The sequence below is a fragment of the Etheostoma cragini genome, chromosome 15 (assembly GCF_013103735.1).
Source record: "Etheostoma cragini isolate CJK2018 chromosome 15, CSU_Ecrag_1.0, whole genome shotgun sequence".
NCBI lineage: Eukaryota > Metazoa > Chordata > Actinopteri > Perciformes > Percidae > Etheostoma > Etheostoma cragini.
Window position 1 is genome coordinate 22739483 of NC_048421.1, and position 26530 is coordinate 22766012.

The 26530-nt window shown below is 40.2% G+C and overlaps 2 protein-coding genes across 4 annotated transcripts; both read left to right on the top strand.

Annotated features, from left to right (window-relative positions):
- Positions 1-879: 879 nt before the first annotated feature.
- On the top strand, positions 880-4880 carry LOC117957746 (radial spoke head 1 homolog). Its single transcript, XM_034893752.1, has 8 exons — positions 880-1004; positions 1120-1233; positions 2149-2254; positions 2355-2445; positions 2671-2806; positions 3490-3570; positions 4486-4594; positions 4796-4880. The coding sequence occupies exons 1-8, from the start codon at positions 954-956 to the stop codon at positions 4837-4839; spliced, it is 732 nt and encodes a 243-aa protein (XP_034749643.1). The 5' UTR covers positions 880-953; the 3' UTR covers positions 4840-4880.
- Positions 4881-10031: 5151 nt separating this feature from the next.
- Positions 10032-26227, top strand: LOC117957742 (cytosolic phospholipase A2 gamma-like). 3 transcript variants are annotated; one of them, XM_034893744.1, is made up of 13 exons: positions 10032-10290; positions 10953-11063; positions 13368-13510; positions 15626-15812; positions 16352-16457; positions 17405-17545; positions 19252-19317; positions 19412-19558; positions 19701-19850; positions 19911-19994; positions 20814-20968; positions 23446-23617; positions 25953-26227. In XM_034893744.1, exons 1-13 carry the CDS (start codon positions 10180-10182, stop codon positions 26123-26125), a joined length of 1746 nt encoding a protein of 581 aa, XP_034749635.1. In that variant the 5' UTR covers positions 10032-10179; the 3' UTR covers positions 26126-26227. The 3 variants fall into 3 exon arrangements, with proteins under 3 accessions (XP_034749635.1, XP_034749637.1, XP_034749636.1); XM_034893746.1 differs by having other exon boundaries at positions 19701-19835; XM_034893745.1 differs by having other exon boundaries at positions 19412-19552.
- The last annotated feature ends 303 nt before the right edge of the window (positions 26228-26530 follow it).

A 26530-nucleotide genomic window follows, 5' to 3' on the forward strand; every position in this document is an offset into this window, starting at 1 on the left:
AGTAAAGCAAGACAGGATTAGACAAGACAGGAAAGCATACTACCAAAATAAAACAGGAAACAGAACATACAGAAGCTTACCGGGAAAAACGAGACAGGACCGGGGAAAACACGGAGACCCACACAGGGAGGCCAAAACGGGAAAACAAACCCAAACAAAAAACACCAAACCATAACACCTAATGCTATATTAGAGTTAATGAAAAGTTATAAAAAACAAAATGAAGTTCCGGATTTAAATTTCAGTCTTTATATAAATGGCACGGATGTTATGAGCAGGAATTGTACGAATAAACGTACATATATACATACAACATCGTGGTAAATTTTTTGGGACCTTTCATTTTAACGACATTAACTGGCATAGGGCGTGGCTTGTTCCTTTTAAATATTGTATTTTCAAACAAAGTGAGGGAATTACATTTAAAAATACTACGTAAAATATACAAACTTGTTCATTTCAAAGTTCATGCCAATTGACAAATATTGTAGCTTTTGTAAAACTGAACCAGAATCGTTAATTCACCTGTTTTTTGGTTGTTTAGGTTTAGAAGATTATTTGATTTCTAAAACATCACTTACAATTACACTAGAAGGGAAACATATTATGACATTGTTTGAATGTAAAGATAGAAATTGAAGTAATACTATGAATCTTTTCATTTTACTGGGAAAATTTCATATTCATAAATCCAAGTTCTCTAATTCAAACCCCTGCTTTGAATTTTTCAAATTGAAGTTAACATTTACCTTGAGTCTCTTAATTTAATAACAAACAAAAAAATCTATATTTACTTCTGATATCACAACAACGTTTGATTGGTGAAACACAGTCACGTGGCAGAGCCTTCGGCTCTCTTGGTCACGTGGGACTGACCGTTGTCACGGTAACCGTAAACTACCGGAGCGCGCACGGTTTGCAGTAGCCTGTAGAAGTAGACACGAGAGAGAAAGATGTCGGACGTCGGCTCGGATGACTTTGATGATGAGCGCAGTAAAGTCGTGGTGAGATGATAGCATGGGAAGCTAACGTTAGCTGCTAGCGCTAGCATGTGCTGACCTGTTGTGTGTGTGTGTGTGTGTGTGTGTGTGTGTGTGTGTGTGTGTTTGAGTCTAGCAAGGATATGAAGGAGACAGAAATGAAGCGGGAGAGAGACACGGAGTGGGGAAGGCTGTCCTGCCCAACGGGGACGTTTATCAGGGACAGTACGAGCACGGTGCGAGGCACGGACAGGTAACGTCAGGACCGTTAAAGCCCAGCTACAGTGCCGAGTATATATATATATATATATGAGCGACCCTGTTACCTGTAAACTTTCAGCTAAATGCATATGTGGTTGTCATAGTGACGACAGGTTTTGAAAACAGCAAGAGAACATATAGCTGTTGTCGAGAATATCTCTGTTAAGGAGTCTTTGGAGTCTAGTTTGAGGAAACTTTGCGTGCGTTTTGAACGTTGTTTCCCGCTACGGAAAAGCAAAGGAGAGAAAGTTGCTCTTCCTGTGACAGTCTAACGTTATCTATCTATCTCTTTGACGTTACTTCTATTTGTATATTTGTATATTTAGTCTCTCATTGCCAGACACCAACACAGAGACAGAGGACGGGGACGGAGATTAGACGGAGACAGAGGACGGTTCGGCCCGGACTAAACGTAGTAACATAAATTCAGCAGACTAACCCAGTGCACCATTACATCCCATTGATTAATCGTGGGCATGTCATTAAATGAACTTATTAAAATGAGGTATACACATCATACAGAGTCTCAAACAGGAGGCTGCCAGATCAAGCATGCTCATAACACCATTTATGGGATTTTACTAGTTTTCAACAAAACTGTCTATTTTTCTTAAACAAGACTCCAAAGACCAGATAGGTAACGTTTGAATGAAAAACTTAAAAAAAAGAAGAGATATTCTCGAAGACAGCTGCGTGTTTTCTTCCCGTTTTCTACAGCTGTAGTCACTATGACAATCCTACTATGCAAGCATACTATGTACAGTATATGTAAATACTATGTGCACTTTGAATTAAAGAAATGGTGTTAATGTTTTTAGATACATATTCAGTCTGTGATGAAATGCAACAGAAGGTTTCCGTTGCATCAAGTGGAAAATAACTGTCTGTTTCACGGTTTTGTCTAAAGGGGACATATCGCTTCAAGAATGGGGCGAGATACGTGGGAGACTATCACAAGAACATGAAACATGGACAGGGCACCTTCTACTATCCAGATGGCTCTAAATATGAAGGTGTGATATGAGTTCATCAGTGTGTGAGGTTTTCAGCTGACAAGGGTCCAGCTGAAGCTTCAGGAACTAACTCTCATCGCTGTCCCTTTGGGTGCGTCAGGGTCATGGGTGGAGGACCAGAGACAGGGCCACGGGGTCTACACCTACCCCAACGGAGACACGTACGCTGGAGAGTGGATGCATCACGTCAGGTACACTATATCTATAGTTTGAAAAATGGAAAGAAATAGAAATATGTTATTTTAGATATCTAGGAAAAATAAATGTTGTATTTTCATTATACAGCAGTATCTATTTACATATATTGAGCCTAGTTTTAACATCATTTTACCTGCACATTTCCAAGTCCATTCTAATTCAATACAGAAAATGGCCATTTGAAACTGGCTGGTAACCTTGACGTCATGTGATTGCAGCCACGGCCAGGGCGTTTACCACCACCAGCAGACGGGCGCCCAGTACCGGGGCACCTGGGTGAATGGCAAGATGGAGGCAGCTGGAGAGTACATCTACTCCAACTGCAGATACAAGGGCAACTTTGTCAACAATAAGGTGAGTTCTACTTTAATGACTCAGCCTCTGCTGAGTCATTAAAGTGAATCCTAATTGTAATAAACCGTAGTTGGACTTTATGTGACGGCTGTCTTAGTATCGTTGTGATCTGTCACATTTGGAGCTGTAACAATTCCAAATGCTACTGTACTATTAATTGTCTCCGTAATAACTGAAATTAACAATGTAATTGTCTCTTTCAGTCAAATTTAAAAAGATGTGTTAATGTAATACTTTTATAAACAAAGTAAAGTTTTGAATGAGTCCCAGGATCCATCTTTTCATGTGACCCAGATAGTGTAATAACAAAGGTACACAGAAGTAAACCACGCCTCTCTATTATCATAAAACAACTGGACTAACTGTCTCCCCCCCCCCCCTCCCCATCATTTTTGTCGCTGTGAATGTGTATGGGGTCAAATGCCAACAATAACAACTGGAATGGGTATAAAAAGAAATAGTCCAAGCACTAATCTCTTACTATTTGGCATATCTGAACAAAACCAACAACTACCAGTCATAGGCCTTAAGACCTTAGCTAATTCATTCATTGGCCAATGATGTCCTAGTAGTAGTTGTAGTGGACAATGATGTTCCAGGCTTAGTCCCATTGTGATGATGATGGAAGCAGATAGTGTCTCCGGTGTTGGAGCTGTCTCTGCCATCCCTCTGTTCTTTTGCAGCCGTGCGGCCCGGGGAAGTACGTGTTCGACATCGGCTGTGAGCAGCATGGGGAATACCGGCAGGTGGAGCAGGCAGAGCAGGTGGTTTCACATCAACACCACACTCTTTCTTAGGAACAGCAGCCACGATGTGTTAACACAGTACACAATAACAGAACTAGTTTTATAGCACTATGTTTTACAGTGTTTGGAAGCAGCTGGACGCCTCGTTGTAGAATTAAACCGTCCATGTTAAGTGTGGAAAAAAAAGAAACAAAAAAAGTACTCAATGCAGAAAAATCCTCAAATTTTAAAAAGTAGTTTTAAAACGATCCAAATTCAACTAATTGTGTAATGGCATCATCATCTCAGCTGGACTTGTTGGCCATTATATTGTTGCTAGGTTACTTTATAATAAAACATCAGATTATAAACTACATGTGTTTAGTGTGCCGGAATTACTACTAGTAACTAGTAACTAAAGCTGTCAGATGAATGTAGTGGAGTAACTAAAGTAACTAGTAACTAAAGGAACTAGTAACTAAAGCTGTCAGATGAATGTAGTGGAGTAACTAAAGTAACTAGTAACTAAAGCTGTCAGATGAATGTAGTGGAGTAACTAAAGTAACTAGTGACTAAAGTAACTAGTAACTAAAGCTGTCAGATGAATGTAATAGAGTAACTAAAGCTGTCAGTAATGGAGTAAGAAGTACAATATTTCTCTGTGATGTAGCGGAGTAGAAGTAGAAAGTGGCATGAAAAGAACAGAGTCAAGTATAGTACTCAATAGTACCTCAATACTTGTACTATAGAACAGTATGAGTAAATGTACTTCGTTACATTCTACCACTGCTTACTGATCCCAGGGAGGCCCTCTGGCATTTGTGAAAACATAAAGATGGAAATGTGTATGTGCTTACCTTGCTAAATCAACCAGAATCATGTGTCACATTGACACCCAGTATTTTAGAGCATTTCCTTCCGTACACAAACTCATTGTGTACTCACTGTTTGCAGGAGCGAGTTGAGGAAAAGGGGGGCGAGTTGGCCTCCACCACTGTCCTTAAGTGGATTCCCAAGTGTGTCACCGGCCCGATGCTGTCGACTCCAAGCAAAGACACTTCAGGTTCCCTTGAAACCTTCTGATACACATGTAACAGACATATCTTATCCTACAATATACCAAAATCCGTTGTAAGTCCTTGTTGTTGTTGTTGTTGTTGTTGTCTCGGAGACATACATTCACCTTGATGGCTGTGTTGGGGACTGTAGTGTGCAGCGTTGCTTCAAAGACCTGGAGTCGTGAACCGAGGTTTTCTTTTCTCAGGTGAGGAAAAGGAAGCGGCTGTAGCAGAGAACTCAGCCATGTGATCAAGCCACAATCCTGCGTCTCTCAACCTGTTCATGAATCAAAATAACACGTGGTCCTAAATATGAAAATAAATCTGTTAAGCTAATGGTTTTCACTGTTTCCTTATGAATGCTGTTCCATTGCTTCTCTAGTTCTTCTCCTGAATTTGTACTGTGTGCAGTGCATGTCCTTTTCTTTCTGTTTTCTCATAATGTGCTTCAGTGTGATGGGGGCAATTAGGAATTAATGAGACTAAAATTAAAGGAATGGATGTTGATGGATAATCACAGACTGGAATATGTGAACTTTTACTCAATGCTATTTCAAAAGCACTTACATTTTTTTTCAAATGCTATAAAATTGAATAAGACGCCCCAAAATGAATGGAAGTAGAGATTGGTACTTGGCAAAGCGTTGTGTGGAATCAATCATGTTATTTTGGGGAATTAATAAGAACATTGGTATAGGACAACGGGTCAATTTGACACAAGGACAACATGAGGACATGAGGGTTATGTTGGAAGACAGTCTCTTATTGGACCCAGAATACATCCTGGATTTTTTATCAAATAAAGCAACATTAAATGATCAATCAGTAACACTTTATAATAACCATCATTAATAGATAGTAAATTGATAATGAATTAATCTTTAGTTAATTGTCATTCAACTCTTAGCAACCGCCATTTTACTATGACTTACTATGCTTACTATTTCAGACCATACATTTGTGCAAGATTGCTTTGAATGTGCTTGAATTGAATAATAAAAAAATCGAGTACATCGGTTATCACAAAGAAAATGGTACTATTCTTCGATCCGTTGTGGTTAGTTTGAACTCAAACTGTTACAGTCATGATGCTAAGCTAATGCTGTGGGTGTTGCATGTGTGCAGAACTTGAGGTATTCAGCCCTGCGCTCTTGAACACACCTCCCTGGTATCCAATTAGCTCCCCCCCCCCCCCCCCCCCCCCCCCCCCCCCCCCCCCCCCCCCCCCCCCCCCCACCCAGACCAAACCCCCTCATTAGTTGAGCTTGTCTAAGGCACCTGTGCCAACATGGCTGCCTCTGGTGTCTGTCAGGTGCTCCATGAGACCTTCTCTGTGACCATTGGGGTAAAAATCCCGGGTTATGCTTTTAAGATTTTAACCCTTCGGTTGTCTTCCCGTCAAAATTGAAAATCAAGCCTTTTGTTGACGCTTTTTAATCAATGATTTTAACGTTTTCTTATGTTTTCGTTACACTGGGACACAGTTTCCAGTGATAATTCCACAGGAGGGTAAGTTGATGAACACACCCTGAGTAAGATTGCCTATCCACAGCTTCCCTCTGCCCACTTCCCCTTTTCATTTCATGATTTTAAGTAGCTGGGAGTGTAATAAAAAAAAAATAATAATAATTTGATTCACCTACGTTTATAGCCACCCTCTTTTCAGACACTTCCAGTCTTTAAACTTTTCATTTTCATGAATATTCATTTTTGGAACCACATATGTCTTGTTTCAGTTAACAAACTTATGAAGCCTTTGTATAACTGGGTGTTAGTTAAAGGTGCTCTAAGCGATGTTGGGTGACGTTACTTCTTACTGACATTCAAAGTATGTCCAAACAAAACAAGACTAGCTTGCGCCTCCCCCTCCCTTCTGCGCTTCCGCGCACTAACCCCCCCCACCCCCAGTCATTGTTGGTTATTGGCTGAAACACTGAAACACGGTTTGCATGCTTCGTGGTGCATGTGGGGCCGGTTTATTTTTGTTGGCGTTTGTAGACCCCGGGCTGTCTACAAAGACCGTGTTTTTTACAGTGTGTTCAGGGGACAGGCAGCTAGCAGTGAGGAGATGTTTTTTACAGTGTGTTCAGGGGACAGGCAGCTAGCAAATAGTGAGGAGATGTTTTTTACAGTGTGTTCAGGGGACAGGCAGCTAGCAGATAATGAGATGTTTTTTACGGTGTGTTCAGGGGACAGGCAGCTAGCAGATAATGAGATGTTTTTTACGGTGTGTTTAGGGGACAGGCAGCTAGCAGATAGTGAGGAGATGTTTTTTACAGTGTGTTCAGGGGAGAGGCAGCTAGCAGATAATGAGATGTTTTTTACGGTGTGTTTAGGGGACAGGCAGCTAGCAGATGGTGAGATGTTTGCTGTACGTGACAACAAATGTAGCTTCAAATCATGTGACATCACACCTTTTTAAGGTAGAATTAATGCATATCTTGGATTGAGCTATCTTGCAGTTTTTCAAAAGAATTGAATCTGGATCTGGATTCTTAGCAAAGAACAGGTAGGCAAATACCGGGGGCCACATATAGCCATGGTTTGTTTTCCTTTAAGAAACACTAATACACATTCTGCATTCCATATTTTATGTTACAAAACAATACTATGCAATAGTCAAAAATCATTTACATCTCTGCACTCCGTCTTTTCTGTGCAGTTGGGTAAGTAAGATTTGTTCTTTACCCAGTTCAATTTGAAAAATCCCAACTGGGACAAGGATAATCCTGTGTTTTTGTTGTTGTTGTGTGGATCAAATTGATCCCAAACCGAGTTCTCTAAGTTTTGAAAAACCCAAAGGGAAGAATCCCTCTTTAGCTTTTGGAAAACCCATTTTTGAGATTTTTTTCCCCTTCTGTCATCCAGAATTTGACTTTACTTTTGGACAAAAGTGGACCCAGGCTGGGGGGGTGGAGTAGTTAGATTCTGGTGGTGGTTACTCCTTTGGAGCCACTCTAGACCAAGGCCCCCTAGCTCCCTATTCTTGACTGATCCTTACTCACCTTACCCTTGGAAAGGGAGCAGATAAGCAACATTCCCCAAATCTGGAATAATTCCTTCAAATATAGGATATTAATAACTATGCTTTGTGTTCATTCCTAACTTTTTGCTGTTTTTATGGTTTGTATGTGTGTTTTTAGAGCCGTCTTTATACTCAGTGTGACTGCTTTCTTAGCATTCCATATATTAAAATCAATCCAGAACAGTCTTAACACATTCGTTAGATTAAAAACATAATTAGAAACATGTGTTATTGCTATTTTGAATAGAATGGGACTACCTGTCAGGGTTCTGGCAATGGAAACTATACCGGGAAAACTCCATACTGATACAAGCCAAAACATGGGTAACATGGACCTCTAGTGTTAATTTTCATTCCTACAGTCACACAATCAGAATATTTTATTGTTCCCTTCAGGGAAATTATTTAGTTGCCGTTGCTTACTCAAATTTTAAAGTAAAATAAGTGTATAAAGTAACATAGCTACAGTAAGCAAATGTAAGTGAAGTGAAGGAAAGGCGTGAAAACCTGCTGACTGCTGATTGGTCAGAGAGAATCATCACTAATCACCGTCATCATTGCTAGCGACAGACAGGGCTCTCCCAAACAAACCCGCCATTTTGAAATGTTTAACCAGTTTTGTTTTTATTAGATTTTTTTTGTTGCCTCCAGCTTCTTTTGAAATAAAATGTCTTCTTCTTCTCCTCCTGTCTTTTACCTTTTTTTTCTTATTTTTTCTCGATTTGGAATACTGCTATATATTTTTTTCATGTATCTATCTCTGTACACTTACCTAAATCACGTCCATCGCATTCAACAATGAATGGAATGGCACTAAATCTTTTCATGTTAAAATGTACCGTCCCTGAACCGTAGCGTAGCATATGTATCTACATAACTATAGGATTGTCTCACAAGGGAGAGATGCACATCCCTACAGAACGCTTGATTGAGGTATTGATACTTTGGATTGATCACACATGCATGTTATCCGTCTTTGCCAATCGGTGTGTTTGTGTGCATGTGTGTATGTGTGTGTGCTGACACCAGGCAGGGGTTTTAGGTTCTGCGTTGGCTCTAGACCAGACGATCGAAGAGCTGATCCCTCCCTGGCTGAATGGTAATCACAGGTTGACACAGGTTGGTAAAACCATACATACTGTACATGTGTTTTTATTTTTTTTTCTCAAAGCTGCAGAGATACAGACTTGGAGCCAGAGTCATCATGTTTCCCCCTTTCCTACTAGCTGTCGTTGCAGGCAAAGAGTGCAACCCTCCACCTCCACCCCCCCCTCCACCTCCAGTCATCTACTCCAGCTGACCGGTCCGGAGCCTCCTTCGGTCTGGTCTTCGGGCCCCTTTGTTGCCCCCACCGGTGTCTATACTCCATGGGGGGGGGGGGGTCTGATGGTTCTCTACCCCTATATATAGATATACGAAATATTTGTATGCGTGTGTGTGGCTACCTTTAGGCTTCAATTTTAGATATTGTAAATGGCTTTTTAAAGGCTACATTACAGCAAAGTGATGTCATTTTCTGAAATTACCTGACTTACGGTAACTATTGTATAGCAGTAGTTTTTAACCTGGCCATATACGGTAGTTCAGTTTAGTTTTTCTTCAAGGTTTCTAAGTTTCAGTTTCCATAAAACCTTTGTTCCCCGCTTGTTTTCATTTTTAGACTGACAAATTTGTTCTAAGGAGCTTGACTGCGGACACTTCCAATCTCAAAGTCAGATGTCTGAAGTGTGGTTATGAAGAAAAAGCAGAATTTGGGGTTTCACATAGAATTGCTTGTTTTTACAATACATCATGATCATTAGTAGCTTATATTGGTATAGATATCAGCCTAAGAATACTATGTTATTACAATTGAAAGCAAGGGTACAAAAATCAGAAGTGCTTGTGTTGTGACTAAAAGTGATCATCAACAAAAAATGTATTCCCATTGACTGTGTGTAGTCTGTTAAAGGTGTATCACCCAGTTTATATATGTTTGCAGTTCACTAAAACGGTTACTTTTAGCCCTTTATATGTATTTGAAAAGTACTGGGTGGACTATAATCTGTATTATTTGTGCATGTTCTGTTCTTGGTGATGACTTGGTCTCGACTACAACACTGCTCAATCCATTCAGCCTCTTTTTTTTCTTATGCAAAACAGTTATTTTGCATGTATTTTTTTCTTTCTTTCATGTTTACTATGCTTGTTCACATGTGCACCAATCACCAAGGCAATTTCCACGTAAGTGCAACATATTGGGGCAATAAACCCTTTTCTGTTTCTCATTCTAAAGAACCAAAGCTAATCCCTACACTGTATTGACCTGGAGCTATCAAGTATGACATAAACAGTAGGATTTTATGTTGTATGTGACTCAAAGTTAAAGGAAGAAGCCATTTAGGAACCAGTATCTGTTCCTAAATGGAACAGAAATGTACTAACTGCAGTGAAGTCAGAAGAAGGCAGGATGTTGTTAATCCCTGATGGCTGCCACCATGCCAGGGGCAGGAAATACCTTTTCAAGCTCAGGGATTTGTCTCTTGCTTGTGGATTTCAGTAGTGCTGGCAAAAACGGTGGACAATATGGAGACTGGAAATACTTTTTTAGGCTCATGGATTTGCCTTTTGCTTGTGATTTCAGTAGCGCTGGCAAAGGCAGTGAACAACACGGAGGGGAATACAGCCGCTTCTGAGGTGAGACATGCAAGGCAAAGCTTTTAGGTTGTATCGAAGTACTAGGATGGGTGTATTCAACTCGCTCGGTCATGTCCTTTAACCAGGAAAATACTCCAAATCAGGTTTCCCTACCCTGATACCACGATTGTCCAGGCATTATTTGAGGCATCTCTAACAAAAGAGCTATAAAAAAGGTTTCTCAGTCCAAAAACGCAAAAAGAGGTACAAGTTTAAAACCTTTACAAATTTCTTTTCATCATTTGGTTATACACTTTCAATTCACTAGGAAAACTGCTTTGGATTAAACAAAAAAAATTGTTTTATGAGGCATAAGATTTTATTTTTCAGAAGCGCACGACTACAGTAAAGGATATTATTGGATAATATTTGGGTCTTTGACACATTGGGTCTTCAACACTGGGATTTTTTATTTTTTCCAAGAGATGCATATATTTTTATATTTGTGTATTAGTTTTTATAAAGTATTTTGTTTTGCTGTTGGGTATGTTATTCTATTTAATGCTCTGTGCTTTGTGGTCTGATTTCATTTCATGTTCTGCTGATTGTCTTTTGATCTTGATTTTCCCATGTGATACAGTCTGTTTTAAAGGTGCCTTATGAATAATATGTAGTATTATTACCTATTCAGTCTCATTGAGTTAATTGTCTTTGATGTCCAGAAAGCCGTCCGTCAGTCCCAGTCTCTGTGTGCTGGGGAACAGGACTATGTTCACAAGAGGAAACTGGTAGTTCTGGAGTCCCTCAGCAGCCTGGGAATCAACTGTACTACAGTAAGAACAAAAACCTCTCACACTTCAGGATAGACAATTTCTTTTTTGTCTTTCTGTTTCTATTTTCTTTCTTTTTTCATCAAAGAACAATCGCATTTTTGTTAAGTAATGCATCGCCAGACATCGTCCTTGTCTTGGAATTTGCCCTTGAACACACAGAGAAAGACTGAAACTGATGTGATGCTACCACGTACGCTCTGAGCCTGCGCGACAGAAATAACTCAAAGCCAGCAACTGTAATCCCAATCATGAGAATTGGCTTAATGATTAGGTGATATTCGGTGTACTGCTGAAACTTGTTACAGATGCTTTTAGATATTATCTGAAAGACTGATATTATATATGAGAAATGCAATTTAAATGTCCCATGACATGGTGCTTTTTGGATGCTTTTCTACAGACCTTAGTGGTCCCCTAATACTGTATCTGAAGTCTCTTTTATATAGACCTTAGTGGTCCCCTTATACTGTATCTGAAGTCTCTTTTGTAGAGGCCATAATGGTCCTCTAATAATGTATCTGAAGTCTCTTTCATATAGACCTTAGTGGTCCCCTAATTTCTATATTTGAAGTCTCTTCAGCTTTCCTTAGTATTTGCCATTTCTGAGTCTGTAGCTTTTGAGGTTGGGAAGGGGTGGACGTGGCCTTGACCAACTGCCACTTTGCTCACTGGAAATCCATGACGTATTTCTCTCATGGGTGGGCCAAATTCTCTGGGCGGGTAAAGCAGAGAAACGGGAGTTAACCTTGCCCCTTATGACCTCATAGGGGGCAAGATTCCAGCTTGTCCCATCTGAGCTTTCATTTTCTCAAAGGCAGAGCAGGATACCCAGGGCTCGGTTTACACCTATCTCCATTTCTAGCCACTGGGGGACCATAGGCATGCTGGGGCAACTCATATTATTATTAAAAAAACACAAAAGTGACATTTTCATGCCATGGGACCTTTTAATATGCGACATCAAATGTCTTATTCATATGTCTTATTTCCAACAGGAGGCAACACTAATTTCAAAAAAGAAGTAAACATTTTCGTAACCAGTTTATGGTCTCAATTGCTACTTTCAATGCTTTAGGATTGAGCAATGCTAACCATGACACTGTGTACATTTAAATGGACCTTTTTCAAGGCGGACATTTTGACTTGTCATAGCAGGAAAAGCACAGCTGAAATTAATCACCTTAATGATGGCTCAGTTCCAGTTAGTATGCGGTTAGAAGATGGCTGTGTCTCATGTGACCTTGTTATCTGTACATGCTGTGACTATACAAATCACAAAATTTAAACAGGAATATGTTAGTGTTATTTTGTCACTTGCTGGGAGCAGTAGGCTAGTTGGAGCCGGTTACCTGCAGCTACCTGCTAGGCTAAGCTAATGCTAGGGGTGTCAGACAGCACCCACAGAGTTGAGAAAGGTATGTATCCACTTATCTAACTCTGGGGGTAACGGTGAATAAGCTGAAGTCCCAATAAGTTGCCATGTTCCTTTCAACTTGGACTCTCTCGATGTGTAGGAAATGGAACACTTTGTTCACCTACAATTATCTTATTCAATGTACAAAAGCACCTTGCCAAACAAGCTAGCTAGCACGAGCATTAGCTGGTTCTTTTTTACTACCCAATTGTAATTACCCAAAATAACACGATTATTTCAAACAACGCTCTTTGGCAAGTACAAATCTCTACTTTCATTCATATTGGGGGTCTTATTCAATTTTAAGGCATTAAAAAATACTGTTTTTGAAAGTATTGTCTTAAAAGTATTGAGTAAAAGTTGACGTATTCCAGTCTGTGATTATCCATCAACATACTTTAACTTTAGCCTAAATAATTCCTAATTTCGGCTTTTCTAACTCAAACATAAAATATAAATGTATAAATGAGGTTTATTGACCATAAATTCCCAAAATAACTGTAAAACAGGAGTTAATAAGTTAGTGTTACGCAGTGTTGAAAACGTCAAAAAAAGTGTTTTCAGTTTCGATGGGAAGACAACACAAGGGTTAATCGTTTTACATCTTTCTTGGCCTTCTTTATTAAACAACTTTGTAACAACAATATTGAATAATATCTGATGTGAAAAATGTGCTTTAGTATGTCTCAGTTAAAACTCCATTTTGTATTTCTGTGACAACGTATATGCTTTGTACCACGGGACCAAGACTGAGCTCTGCTGACCTCCCGTCTGAAGATCTGATACTTGATTCAAAAACCTACATTCCTTCTTCCTAACCACCTTTTTGAAATCGGCTAAGCCACAAAGACGTAGGCAAAGTAACCCTCTCTCCATCCTGTTTCCACAAGGATTCGGTTCCCCACATCGCTCTGTTGGCATCAGGTGGGGGTCAGAGGGCAGCCGTGGGTCTGGTTGGTTCCCTCTATCAGATGGAAAAGGAACATCTGTTGGACAGTCTGCTCTACCTGGGATCGGTTTCTGGATCGACATGGTAACAATCACACTTACACACAAATACACAAAGTTAATGCATGAATGAGAGCTGGAACAGGTGGACGGGCCAGAACAAAATGACTGGATTCAATTCTTTATTGTGAAGAAAGTAAGCGTAACATTCTTTAAAGATGCCCTGCAACATTTTTTGAAATCTGTGAGGTCCATATTTGTGTCTGTTATGTGTTGAATGTGAAGATGAACTGCTACCTCCTCTGTCAGCTCTAGCCACTGAAAGAAATAAGAGGAGAAATCAGGCCAATCACAACAGCTGGTCAGTCTGATGTCATGTTGCCTGAGCTCATTACTATTCATAAGCTGGGTAAAGGGTGCTGATAGCCAAGCTCTCATTGGCTAGCACAGCCTCCCGATACGATATTGTCACGATACTTATGCCACGATACGATATTATTGCAACTTTCGCCCCCACCCCTATTGGCTAGGTGTTAGCCAATCAGATTCAATCAGCTTAGCTGTTTGAATATTAATGAGAACTGGCACAAATGCAGCTGAGTCTTCCTGCAGACTTTCTATACAACGCCAGAATTGCTTGAAACAAGGTAACCAAGGCATTTTCTCCTCAAAGTCTATGGTAGAACTTTGGACATTACCTCAAAGTAATGAAATACGTTTGTCAGGGCACATTTAATTTAAAGCTGTATTTAACTGTGTAAACTTGCCACTGTAACAGTTGTTATATAGCCACAAAATGAGCCAACAGTTAACTGTGGGGTCATAGATTATTAGTCAGTGGAGACCGTGTTTATCCAGTCCTTCTGGTGCCAAACTAGTAATACCCACACCACAGTACCCCCGAGGCAAATAAATTATTATAATGCCAGACTATCGATGTAAATGTCTGTGTTGATAGAATAATGTTGGAAATGAAACTACCCTTGCATTGCATTGCAATAGTTTATCATTGGTTCCTTGTAGTGGGCTACGGCAGCGGTGGAATGATATTACCTAGGCTACCGAGAAAGTCGGTGGCCATGACAACCATGCTTTAAATCCTGTGTGTTTTTTTTGTATTTCAAGAGCAAATTTTTCCACAATATGAATGCAGATTGATTATCACTTATTTTGTTGGTAACCGTTGTTGCACAATCCCAATATTAATTTGAGGAGGCATAGACTTCGGGTGATGTGGTAATATGGCTTAAACAAATGTCATCGTTAAATGCTGATAGAGTTTTAACTGTTTTACGATTTCAGAAAGGAGGAGGTCCAACAATATTTAATATTATTATCAATGAAATGGGAGGGTTTGAGACAGGAGGTCTCCAGGCTGCAGCCATACACTCTTGGCACAGTGGGAGCCAAGCTCCAACAGAGCGATTGAGACGTTCCCGCAGGCAGGCAAAACAAAACGAATCGCCAGATCCTGTTATCCAAAATTTAGATTTTTCATTTAGGTGGCGAATCGGAGAATGAAAACGACCCGTTATCAGTTTTCTCCATTTTGTTTTTTAAAATGGAAAACAAAAAACAAGTGGTTTCTCGTTTTTTTTTCTTCTTCTTCGGTTTCACTCCGAAAAACGAAGGAACGAAAGGTACACGATTCAACAAGATAGCATTATGGCCACGTTTGAAAGTCAACTTTCCGAGCTTAAATGACGTCCCTACCATGAATTGGAGAGATGCAGGTCAGGGACACTCTTTTTAGTTATGGCCCTTCAATTCCTCCATAAGTTAACACTCAGCTATAGATTGAGAAAACAACAAAAAATGAATTCACTGTGCCGTTCATAGGCTACCTACTGTATGGCAGCTTGTGAGAGGTTTTCATACATGTCACTCAATGCATAGTCTGGCATTGCCATAGCTTCCTCCCTATGGAGGGTATGCATAGTCCACATGGCATTTCAGGAGGGGGGGAAAATATGCTCTGGTGTAGTGGCATTTTTTCGGAAATGAAATGCGGGACATCCGGCGGAAAAGCGGGACATCCAGCAATCCAGCAATCCCAAAAGTGAAACGTCGTCGATATGGACTACTCAATGCACGAGTTAGAGTTGTAATACAAGCATTGCATCTTTAAATTTCAATTGGACAACTTTGATCAGTTTTTCTCCATGACAGTTCCTTTCGACCTATGTGTCCCCTGTGATAGGTCCATGTCCTCTATCTACGGCGACCCACAGTGGAGCGCCAACCTGGACGCAGCAGTGTCCAGGCTGTCGGGCCCTGGGGTTCAGCTGGAGGAGGCTTTGGCCTGGTTGGGTGAGAGGGCAAGGGAGGAGCACTTCTCTCTCAGCGATGTCTGGGGGGTTTTGACCTCTGCTGGGATCATGAAACAGGTACCAGGGCACACACACACATTTACTCTGATATACCATTTAAGAGATATGGTAGACTTTAGTACCAGAACAGTATGAAAACCAAGGCACTCTTGCAGCACACAGGCGTTCTCTAGACCCTAAAGGTCTGTGTGCCCTATATTTTGTGCCGTGTTATATTTTATCAATATGCATTAGCCAAATAAATAAAGGTTTTAATATTCTATTCCACAAGAGGGCCTTGGTTTTCATGCTTTTCTGGTACTATTGGATTTCCCCTGCCCAAAAGAGCACCTTGTTAGACTTTCAACCACCATTCTTCCCCCATAAGATAGACTTTGTGCATCCTATATTGGAGAAATTCAGAATAAGGAATAGATCAAATGTATAAAAGATATAAGAAAATACACTTCTGTTATATGCCGAGGTAATATATATACTGATGTATGTGTATATACACACTCAGACAAACCGATGAGATGCCGTTGAAACGGAGCACACTCTATAATGAAGATTTATTATTGTGTAGTCCCTCATAGAAACATACTGTTTTGCATCAGATGGACATCCGGCGTCTTTCAGATGAAGCCAGCAGGAATGCCACCAACCCTTACCCCATCTACAGCGCCATAGAGAAGTACAGCTACTCCAACGGGCCCATACAAGGTACACATACAGTACACATGACCCAGTAGCAGCTTAGTAGTCTTACATAGCCAGAACTATCTCAACAGCGCTGGGGAGTAAGGTCTGGTTACACCACAAATACCACCACGCTCTGGGTTGTTAGCTGGGTTGTCTTCCCGTCAAAATCGAAAATCATTCTTAAGTTTTTGCCCCTTTAACACGTTTGACGTTTTGTTGTTTTTTTTAATACTTTTTCTTACGTTTTTGTCTCTTTTTTTAACACTTTTTATACTTTTTTCAATGTTCAAAACTACGTAACATTAACTTATTAACTTTAATTTTACAGTTATTTTTTGGAATTTATGCCAAATGAACCTAATTTTTAGGAAATTATACCTAATGTTTGAGTCATAAAAGCAGAAATTAGGAATTGTTTCGACTAAAATTACAGGAACGTATGTTGATGGAGACTGGAATATGTCAACTTTTACTATAATACTATTTCAAAACCCCTTCAATTGTTTTTTCACATGCTACAAAATTGAATAAGACGCCCCAAAATAAATGAAAGTAGAGATTTGTACTTACCAAAGAGCGTTGTGTGGAATCAATCATGTCATTTTGGGAATTGAAACGAACATTGACATAGAAAAACGGGTCAATTTGAGGCTTAAACCAATCACAATGGTCTTGGGTGGCGTTAAGCGCCGGACACTGCGACGGTGGCTCTTTTTAAAAATATTTAGAAGGAACTTGTTTTGGTGGAATATTTGCAACCCGCTAAAGAAAATGGCAGTGTATCTTATTAGTGTATCGCTATGTGTAAAGAACGTCACAGAACGTCTCAGTTGGAGAGTAAAAACCGTAAACAGATTCTTTGTATATTTTTACAATAATTCCCTTAAAGAACCAATTAGCCCTGCCTTGTTGCACCATCCACGTTGCAATGACTTATTGCAAGTTTGACCAGACTTACTCTCTTTCAGGTAAATGGTTCGAGGTGAGTCCGCACGAGGCTGGTTTCACAGAGTTGGGACTTTTCATCTCAACGTCCCTCCTGGGCAGCAAATTTAAGAATGGAGAGCTGCTAGAGGGGAAGCCAGAGATGGACATGGTCAAACTACAAGGTCTGTGTGTTCACAGAGCAGTACGGACTTACAGTAATCTAATTCATACCAGGCTTTTATTTTGAAGTAATTTAAGTAGTGCTAAACCCTGTTGACACATTTGATCATCAAGTACCTCCAGTCTGAGTTTTTGGTCAGTCTCCGGTCAGAATCAAGTAGAAATCAGATCAAATAACACAGGACTTTCACCCTGGAGACCGGGGATCGCGTCCGGCGTGTTGCAGTTCCTTTCAGAGTTATTCTCCTGCCAACCACAACCGGCCCATTGTTGCAGGGTTTCCTGGTGTGTGGCGTTTCATTTCCCCGTTGTCGTGTCCCCCAGAAACATTGGATTGTGTCCCGGTGCGAGTCTCTGTCACCGTCCTGCGTGTCACGGCAGTTTATGAAATGGTCACGTTTTGAAAATCGTCAACTGTACATGAATCAATAAATCAAAAATAACGTGACAGTTTGTGACCGGGTTGTGAATAATGAACAATCATGTTTTATTCCTTTTGAAAGAAAAGTCAAAGCCCAAGCAATGGTAACGGGGAAATACGGCTGATGCACTGAAGCACAGGGCTTTCAAAACAAAAGCCCTTCACACAGGAAATGTGTTTTTTTGAATTTTTCCCCATGTGACCGGTAAAATGAAACCATACAGGTCACATGACTGAAATTTCTCTAGATGAAACACTCCCTAAACTACTAACTGCTGTGGTTATTAAATTACACAAATTCAGATGTGTTATCTGGATAGACTCTAACATTGTGGGAATAATGTGTACAGCAATACATATTTTCAAGTACTAAGTGCTCACATTATGCTTTTTGGCTTTCATTTATTGTGTTATATATCTTTTTTGTGCATGTTATAGGTTTACAAAGTGAAGAAGCCCAAAGTCCCCCCCCCAAAAGGGACTTACCATCTTCAACGGAAAACACTGTTCACAAACTACCCCAAACAGCTCTACTGTAGTCCAGCCTTTACTTCAGAGACAAACATCAGGCATCACTTTTTAACACGTTATAATGCTCGTCTAGCTGCTAGCGGGACACGTCTTCATACTCTGCTTCTGACTGGCTAGTAGTCCTTACCCAGGTACTGCTTATGTGCGACTCCCAACAAAGATTGAACAGATCAAAAATAGTTCAAATGAGTATTTATGTTCTCAAAGGAGTATTTTTAACGAACACGCTCTGCTGAACCCACTGTTCCCTTCCTGCTCAACTCAGACACACCAAGTTAGCAGCTAGCTGCCTGGTGAACATAGTGAAGCCTTTAGCAGCTAACGAGCCGCTATGGTATTTAGGTCAAATTGACCTATATCAGTATACATTTTTTTGTACCTGAAAATCAACGGCCTTACCTTATTTTTTGTGATTAATATGTATTCCTCACACTATTGAGAAAATTATTCTGGATATGACTATTTGTTTTTTCCAAGAGAAGAATGATTGCATTCCCTAAACATACTATATTATATACTATATACTGTACTATATACTATACTATACTATATATACTTATTTCAATTGTTTGAAATTTAGATAAAGACAATAATTGTCAATAGGTTATGAAGTAAAATTTAATTTGAGAATGGTTTTAAAAACAATAACAATAGGTCACGGGTAAATTTTGAAATTTTGAAATTTGAAAGTGTGTGTGTGTGTGTGTGTGTGTGTGTGTGTGTGTGTGTGTGTGTGTGTGTGTTGAAACCGTGCAGGTATTCTGGGTTGTGCGTTGGCTCATGAGGAGATAATCAGAGACTTCATCCCTCCTTGGCTGAATGGTAATCACAGTTTGAAATTGTCATACATAGGCTAACTTAAATGTATTTTTTTGAAGCAGCAGAGATATTGTGTGTGTGTTTTTTTTTCTCTCAGTGCCTGGGCAGATAGACGGGGCTGCTGAACATTACCTGCGTGTGTACAATGCTCTTAACACACTTGTAGCCCTGACCAGAAGCACCATTAAGGATCCCACCGCTCTGTCTGACCTGGAAAAGTTGCAGAAAATACTAGAAGTTAGAGGTAATAATGATGATTTACCATAAAACTTCACTGTGAAATCCAATTGTAGTTACTGATATCAAGAAAGTAACAGTGATGAAATAATGACGCAGAAAATGTTGTTTTAAAATCACAGAGTCCATTAGATACTTATTTGTTCCAGACATAGAAAATCTTAATAAGTCCGTGTGGCTGGAGTCCAAGAGTTCGGAGGAAAGAAAAAGACTTCTTGGCCAGTGGAGTCTGGAGCTGCTGGCCGCGGTCCAGACCTGGAGCCAGAGTCTGGAGGACGGACCTGGTATGAACAGACCTGTTTGATTTCAATGAGATGTTAATACGCCTGAGTAATTCTTTTCATTGTGTTTTCCCCCAGTCTCTATGCTTGCTAAGCAGGTACTACCCTTGATTATAAAATGGGAGTGGGGAACTACCGGAAACTTCCTCTACCAATACCAAGGTGAGAAGACCGACCTCTTCAGCAATAGTGGTAGACTAAAAATAGTGGTAGTAAAAAAACGCTATGTTGTCTATCTTTCAAAAAAGGAATAATTTGACGTTTTGGAGAATACGCTAACCGTATTTCTTCAAATCAAAGCCATGTCTTGGACAGTGGTCAACACCAACAAATGAAGGCTGGCCCCTGAATATTGGCGGAGGAAAAACCAAAAGATGGATTAAATTCCGGTCACATTATGTGAACAGCCCCTTATTGCAAATTTAGTGTAAAGAGCCATTACCCATCCCACCGCCAACTTATGTTCACAAAACAACTAGTCTATATTCCTCTTTCCACTTCCGGGATTGATCCGATGCTGCAGGAATGCACGCATTTTCCATTTCCTTCTGCTTTCATGATGTTGGAATTTGAAATTTTACTGGATTTATGAGGACTACGGTTAACTGCTCCTCAGCTAGCTAGACTATCTGTCCAATCTGAGTTTTATCTCGCGCAAGTTTGCAGAGGTTCTGCACTGAGTTTGGCCCCGCCCCCCAACATGATTGTGATTGGTTTAAAGAAATGCCAATAACCCAGAGCATGTTTGCTTCCCATCCCGGAATGCTGATTCTCCTTCGGCGCCCTTTTGGAGGAGGGTCAGGCAAAGAGAGACTACAGAACAACTAACACTGCACACAATAACCTCAAGTGAATAATTGTTTTGTTCACAACTTCCAGAACATACAGTATTTGGCAAATGCAAAACAATAATGAAAAAAAATGTCATGTAGATAAGTTAAAACAAGCTTGCCTAAAGTTTGGATGTCTGTTGCTGGGCAGATTCCACGGTTCCACCTTACCTGCGCTCCACAGAGAGATTCCACCTGACGGACGCCGGGCTGCTGATTAACGTAGGATACCCTTCATTTCTGGGAGAAAAGAGAGACATTGACCTCATCATTGCACCAGAGTACAGCGCCGGGAACATGTTTGAGGTACAGTCTGTGTGTTTGGCGGCGTTTTGGTCAAACACTTTCAGTATAGTACTTTTAGAACATGGACACATACCTAAACACTAGATCTGTTCCACCTTCTCTCCACAGACGGCACCTCTAAATGTAGGCAGGGTTGAAAAAAACCTTTTTATTCCTAACTGCTCTATCCAGCTCTTGGCTGTGTTTCCTATTCATTGACAATGCAGATCAACATCTCCACCAGTGGTGGACTGCAGTTTTTCTAGCGCCACCTTTTTTCAGGTATTGTGCAAGCTTGGACCCAAAATGCAGAGGGTAAAGGTCAAAGCAGCAGGAACTTTTTTGAAGGTTTAGCGATACGATTACAAATGGTATACAAACAAAAGGTGTCCTGAAAATGGCAGCTACAAACCTGCAAAAGAGAGCCAAACAAAAACCAATGCTCAAGTAAAACTGAAAACACACCAAAAAGGCAAGGCCAGGCGGCTTCATTTGTATAGCACATTCCGGCAAAAGGGCAATTCAAAGTGCTTTTCATAAAAAGATTAAAATAATAAAAGTTGCATTGCAGTTAAACGTATAAATACACAAACATATACATAGGTGAAAGGCGCAGAAAAAGACACATGGAAGGATGACGTTTGGACAACAGACCAAGAAAACACAGATGCTAAGTACACGAGGTAACGAGGGTGGACAACAAGGGACAGGTGACGCGAGGGCTGAGGAACAGGTGGAACACATCACAGCAGGGCAACCAATCACGAGGCAGGAAGCTGTGTTTGAAACCGTTCCCTAGCGCAGAAACAGTGCACTACGTACTGTGTCCGCAACTTTGTAGTGGTGTTGAATTCTCTACTTTTAATTCCATTCACTATGTAGTCCACTATAAAATACCCAAAATGCACTGCTAATTTGACTGTACATACAATGTAGCCTACATTTTACTGCAATATACCACAATGCAACGTGGGTGTGTTTTTCCCGGAGGAGAAGAAGAAGCAGAAGAACCCGTGAAGGAATGAAAAGGAAAATGGTGCGGGCTTTTGTTTCTAAAAAGTGGAAATGAAACATACAACATACATACAACTAGTGATGGCCAAATGAAGCTTCTTGAACTGGTGTCTTTATTTTCTGAGCCCACTAGAAGGCGCTCTTGGTTTTAAGAGAAATGCCTAAGGCATTGCAATTCAGTATATATTCAAGCTATTGTTTAACAGAGAGCGCCATCTAGTGGGCTCAGAAAATAAAGACACTGGTTCACCAAGCTTCATTCGGCCATCACTGCGTACAACCTTTTTTGTTCCTCCAAGGTGCTCTGTGTGTTTCAGGAACGTAGTAGTAGTATTTATGTTTTGGGCAGTTTACATGATTTTGTTCAGGATCAGCTGACTCGATTTCCTTCTCATACATTCCCGTAGCATCACAGTGCATTTCCCCGTTGAAGCCTAGCTTCCGTGGACTTTGAACAGTTTTTTTAAGTGCTTCAAAACTAGATGGTCATTGGATAAATGCTGCGATCATGTCCCGCCCACGGATGCTCAGCGTCTCTGGGGGTCAATGGAGGTGTGGGCTGGCCTGGACGCCGGGCTTCTGCGTGGTGATTGGAGGGTCTGTCCAAAGACTGCATCTCCTTTCAATTGACAGCGATTTTGTACTGTAAACATTTTAGTTTAGCCTAATTCTTCTTTTGAGTTTAATATTGTTTTGTTTGATTGTTTGTTAATTCATTCATTCATACAGTAGGCTAGGCTAGTGCTGTAGGGGTGAACTAGCCAGCTAGCAAACTGCACACAATGGCCGACAATGCTAATATTTTTTGACAGGATTTTGGCGCCATTTTAAAGTCTTTGTTACCAGGAAAAACTTCAAATTAAACAGCAGGCCAGATCAACACCTAAGATTGATTTATTAACACCTACGATGGATTTACTTAAAACCTAAGCTCGATTTAGTACAAAAGACAGGGAAAAGTAACAGGTCTTTTCAGCTCTCCTGGTATGACGTTAGCTGTGACAAAGAAAATGTGCTGGCTTTGCCTCTTGATAGAACCATCTCACAGATATTATAAATTAGTATAATAGTTATGTTATCATATAATATACATTCTTATATATATTGTTGTAACATTATAAATGAATGGACCATTTTATGAGGAGCTTCCCCTCTTTGATAGACAATCAGCCGCCACTTGAACATTCAGTCTAGAAAATGTGTAACACTAGGCGTATATACTGCCCCCCGCCAGATCAGGAAGGATTACATCCCCTGGTACCTATGGTACTGTCGAAAAGTAAAGTAACGTCAGAATTTTGGTACCGAGTTGGTTCCAAAGTAACTGTTCTTGTGACATCCCTAGTGCAATGAATGCTCCAACTTGTGTACATGTAATTTAACTGACTCATCAGTATCACCTTGTCTCGTTCCTGCACATATGATTCATTGCCAACGAGCATGAAAGGTGTGAAAGAAACGTTGACCCTCTCCTCCCTTCACAGACTCTGACTCTTGCCAGAGACTATGCAGCCGAGGTGAATAAGCCTTTCCCAGAGATAGACGCCACAATCCTGGAGGACGGAGACTGGCCAAAGGGTTGCTACGTATTGGAGGGGAAAGAGAAGGAACCCACGATTGTTTACATGCCGCTCTTCAACAGACACAACTGCAAAGGTCAAATACACACACACGCAGATTTCTTTTCAAGATTTTTCTTCTCAGAAGCAGAACTGCTCTGGAGGCAAAACATAGACTGTAAAACAATAATGGACGAAGCTTGCCGGTTCCTTAAACCTGCATTCTTTATCCCTTCCAGCAGGGGGCAACTCCACTGGTTGCAAAAACAAGTCTGTTTCGAGTTTATGGGCAAATGAGCCATACTTCTCACTTGATTTATATCCTAAGTAAACATTTTCACAATAAGTTTATGGTCTCACTCGCCAGTTACTACATTGGTAAGTAGGTTCAAAATGACTTTGGTTGACTCTTGGTTTCAAACAGGACGTGAACAGCGGTTTCCTGGGGGATAGTCCTGTGATTTTTTTCACCCATCCCTCCCTACAAAGACTTTCTTGCTCATTAGACCACCTCACCTGACTTCCTCCTTAGCTCCCATCATAATTGGCCACTATAAGTATGGGTCGTAATGAGCTGCTTGTACAAACAACCTATGGGAGCGTTTTCAGGGGAGTCTGAAAAGGCCATTAAGGCAACAAATTCTCACTCCCCTTGTGTCAAACACAGAAGCTTGGTCAGGTACCTTTGGCGTTGTTATTTTCACTAAAAGTCTTCTTTATAGTCAGATCTTAACACGTTTTATCAAAACGCGCTGAGACGGGACTATTGGCGTCACTTTCGACGCAGTTAGGTTTAGGAAAAGTTTGTGGGTGGACTTAGAAAAGGTAACCTGTGTAACTTTTCCTACTAAAGATTCCCCACCCTGGTCAGAAAACACGAGTGGCTACTCGCTCCGAAGCTAATCACTGTCACTTTCTCACTTCTCCCTTGCTCTATCACACACACACACACACACACACACACACACACACACACACACACACACACACACACACAGGCGCAAAAGTATAACCATCAAGCCACTTACGTTATTTGCACTACATATACTGTATATATTTATATACTTTTGCTATAGTGCTTAACAAGCATTATTTAATTTTGCCCAGTTGTGGCCTCTTGAGGGGCAATAAATATCAAAAGTTCCAAAACATCTACTGTATGCTGTATTTGTATCTATCCACTAGACATAATATCTACACATACATGGCATCTGATTAGAGGCTAGTCTTACTTTGTCCCACAGCAACATTAAAAGTTTAGATTTGTGTACAGTTTCTGTTAATAATGTACTGTATTAAATGTCCATTTCATTATAATATTCAGATTTACAATAAATAATTGATCATGCACATGTATTTTATGTTCCGTTAAAGAGGGGTGGAGGTGGGGTTATATTTTAAAAATGTACTTGAAAGTAGTAGTAGTAGTTACTTTCGGAAGTAACTAGTTACTTTTGTAATTTGTATCTAATTTAGTTACTTTTTGGATGAGGTAACTGTAACTAATGACTTTTTGAAAGTAACTTGCCCAACACTGGTTACATGCGACAATGCTAACACCGCAGTGGCTTAAAAAAACACATGAAACATGAAAATCCAACATTACAACATTGTAGATATGACAAGAAATGACCCAGAAATGCATGATGTGTGACCTTTAAGTTCAGGAAAAAGGTTGTGGATGGGTTATAAGCAGACGCCTCTTTGTTTCTAGTTATCCCTTGTGTTGTCTTTCCTTTAACCATGAACTTCCCCTTCCAGGTCAAAATTGAAAATTAATATTTTTATTGTGATTTTCCGATGTTTTTGTCGCTTTTTCTGATTCACTTTTTCCAGCTTTTGGTGTTTTAAAAAAACAAACCTGAGCTAGTTTAATAATAGGTTTTACACTTACTCTTGGAATTCATGGTCAACAAACCTCATTTATGTCAAATTATACACATGTTTTTAGTTAAAAAGGCAGAAATTATGAATTATTTTGACTAATAGTTGAGATCAGACGATGCTGAGTTGGCCAACGTCAAAGTTTAGTCCAGATACTGTTTTAAAACCTTTTTTTTTTTTTTATTAATTCAAATGATGAAATAAAACACCCCAAAATTCAATAAAAGTAATCATTCATTGTATATGAAGCATGTTGGATGGAATCATCCATGTTATGTTTGGTCAATTTGGTTGAAAGAAATCCATATTTCTGATATAAAACACTGAAACGGGTCAACACAAGGGTTAAGGACGTGCTGCAGAACGTGAAATACCTCAGTTTGTTCCCCAAAAAGTAAAAAAATCCTACTACTTTTGGGAAGTCCTGTGTGTGTTATACCTATGCCCCAACCCCACCCTACCTCCTTACTGACCCATCAAGGGGTTTTTCCAAGGAGGATCGTCTCAATTGGAGCCTGAACTGAACAGGTCTTTCCTGTGATCTGTAGATGCGGCGGAGTTCAAAGCGAACATGGAGAAGTTCTCCACCTTCCAGCGTCCCTACAACCAGGAGAAGATTGACTTTGTGTTGGCGACGGCGAAAGCCAACATAAAGACCAACAAGGAAACTCTGCTGAGGGAGATCAAGAAGGCTGTCCTCCGCCGGGACAACAAGATGTAGGGTGGAGGCACCGTCAGGGTAGGACACACCCCGGTACAGCGTGTGATCGGTGGGCTCAGTGTGTCTCTGTGGGTCTGAGCCTTTGTGAATTAGAGATAGACGGACTATTTTATTTACTCCTGTACTTAAGTACAAATGTTGAGGTACTTGTACTTTGTTGGAGTCTTCATGGCACTTTCTACTTCCACTCTGGCAGCTTCCATTTTTTTTTTTGCTCCACTACATTCAACTGATAGCTTTGGTTACTGCGCACATTAAAACTTTTGCACACAAAACACATGTAGTTTATAAAATCTGATGTTTTATTAAAAATGAAAGTAGCCAAAAATAAAAAATATAGCGGCCTACACGTCCAGCCTGAATGATTCGACCATTAAATCACACTGTTTAGATCCTTTCCACTGC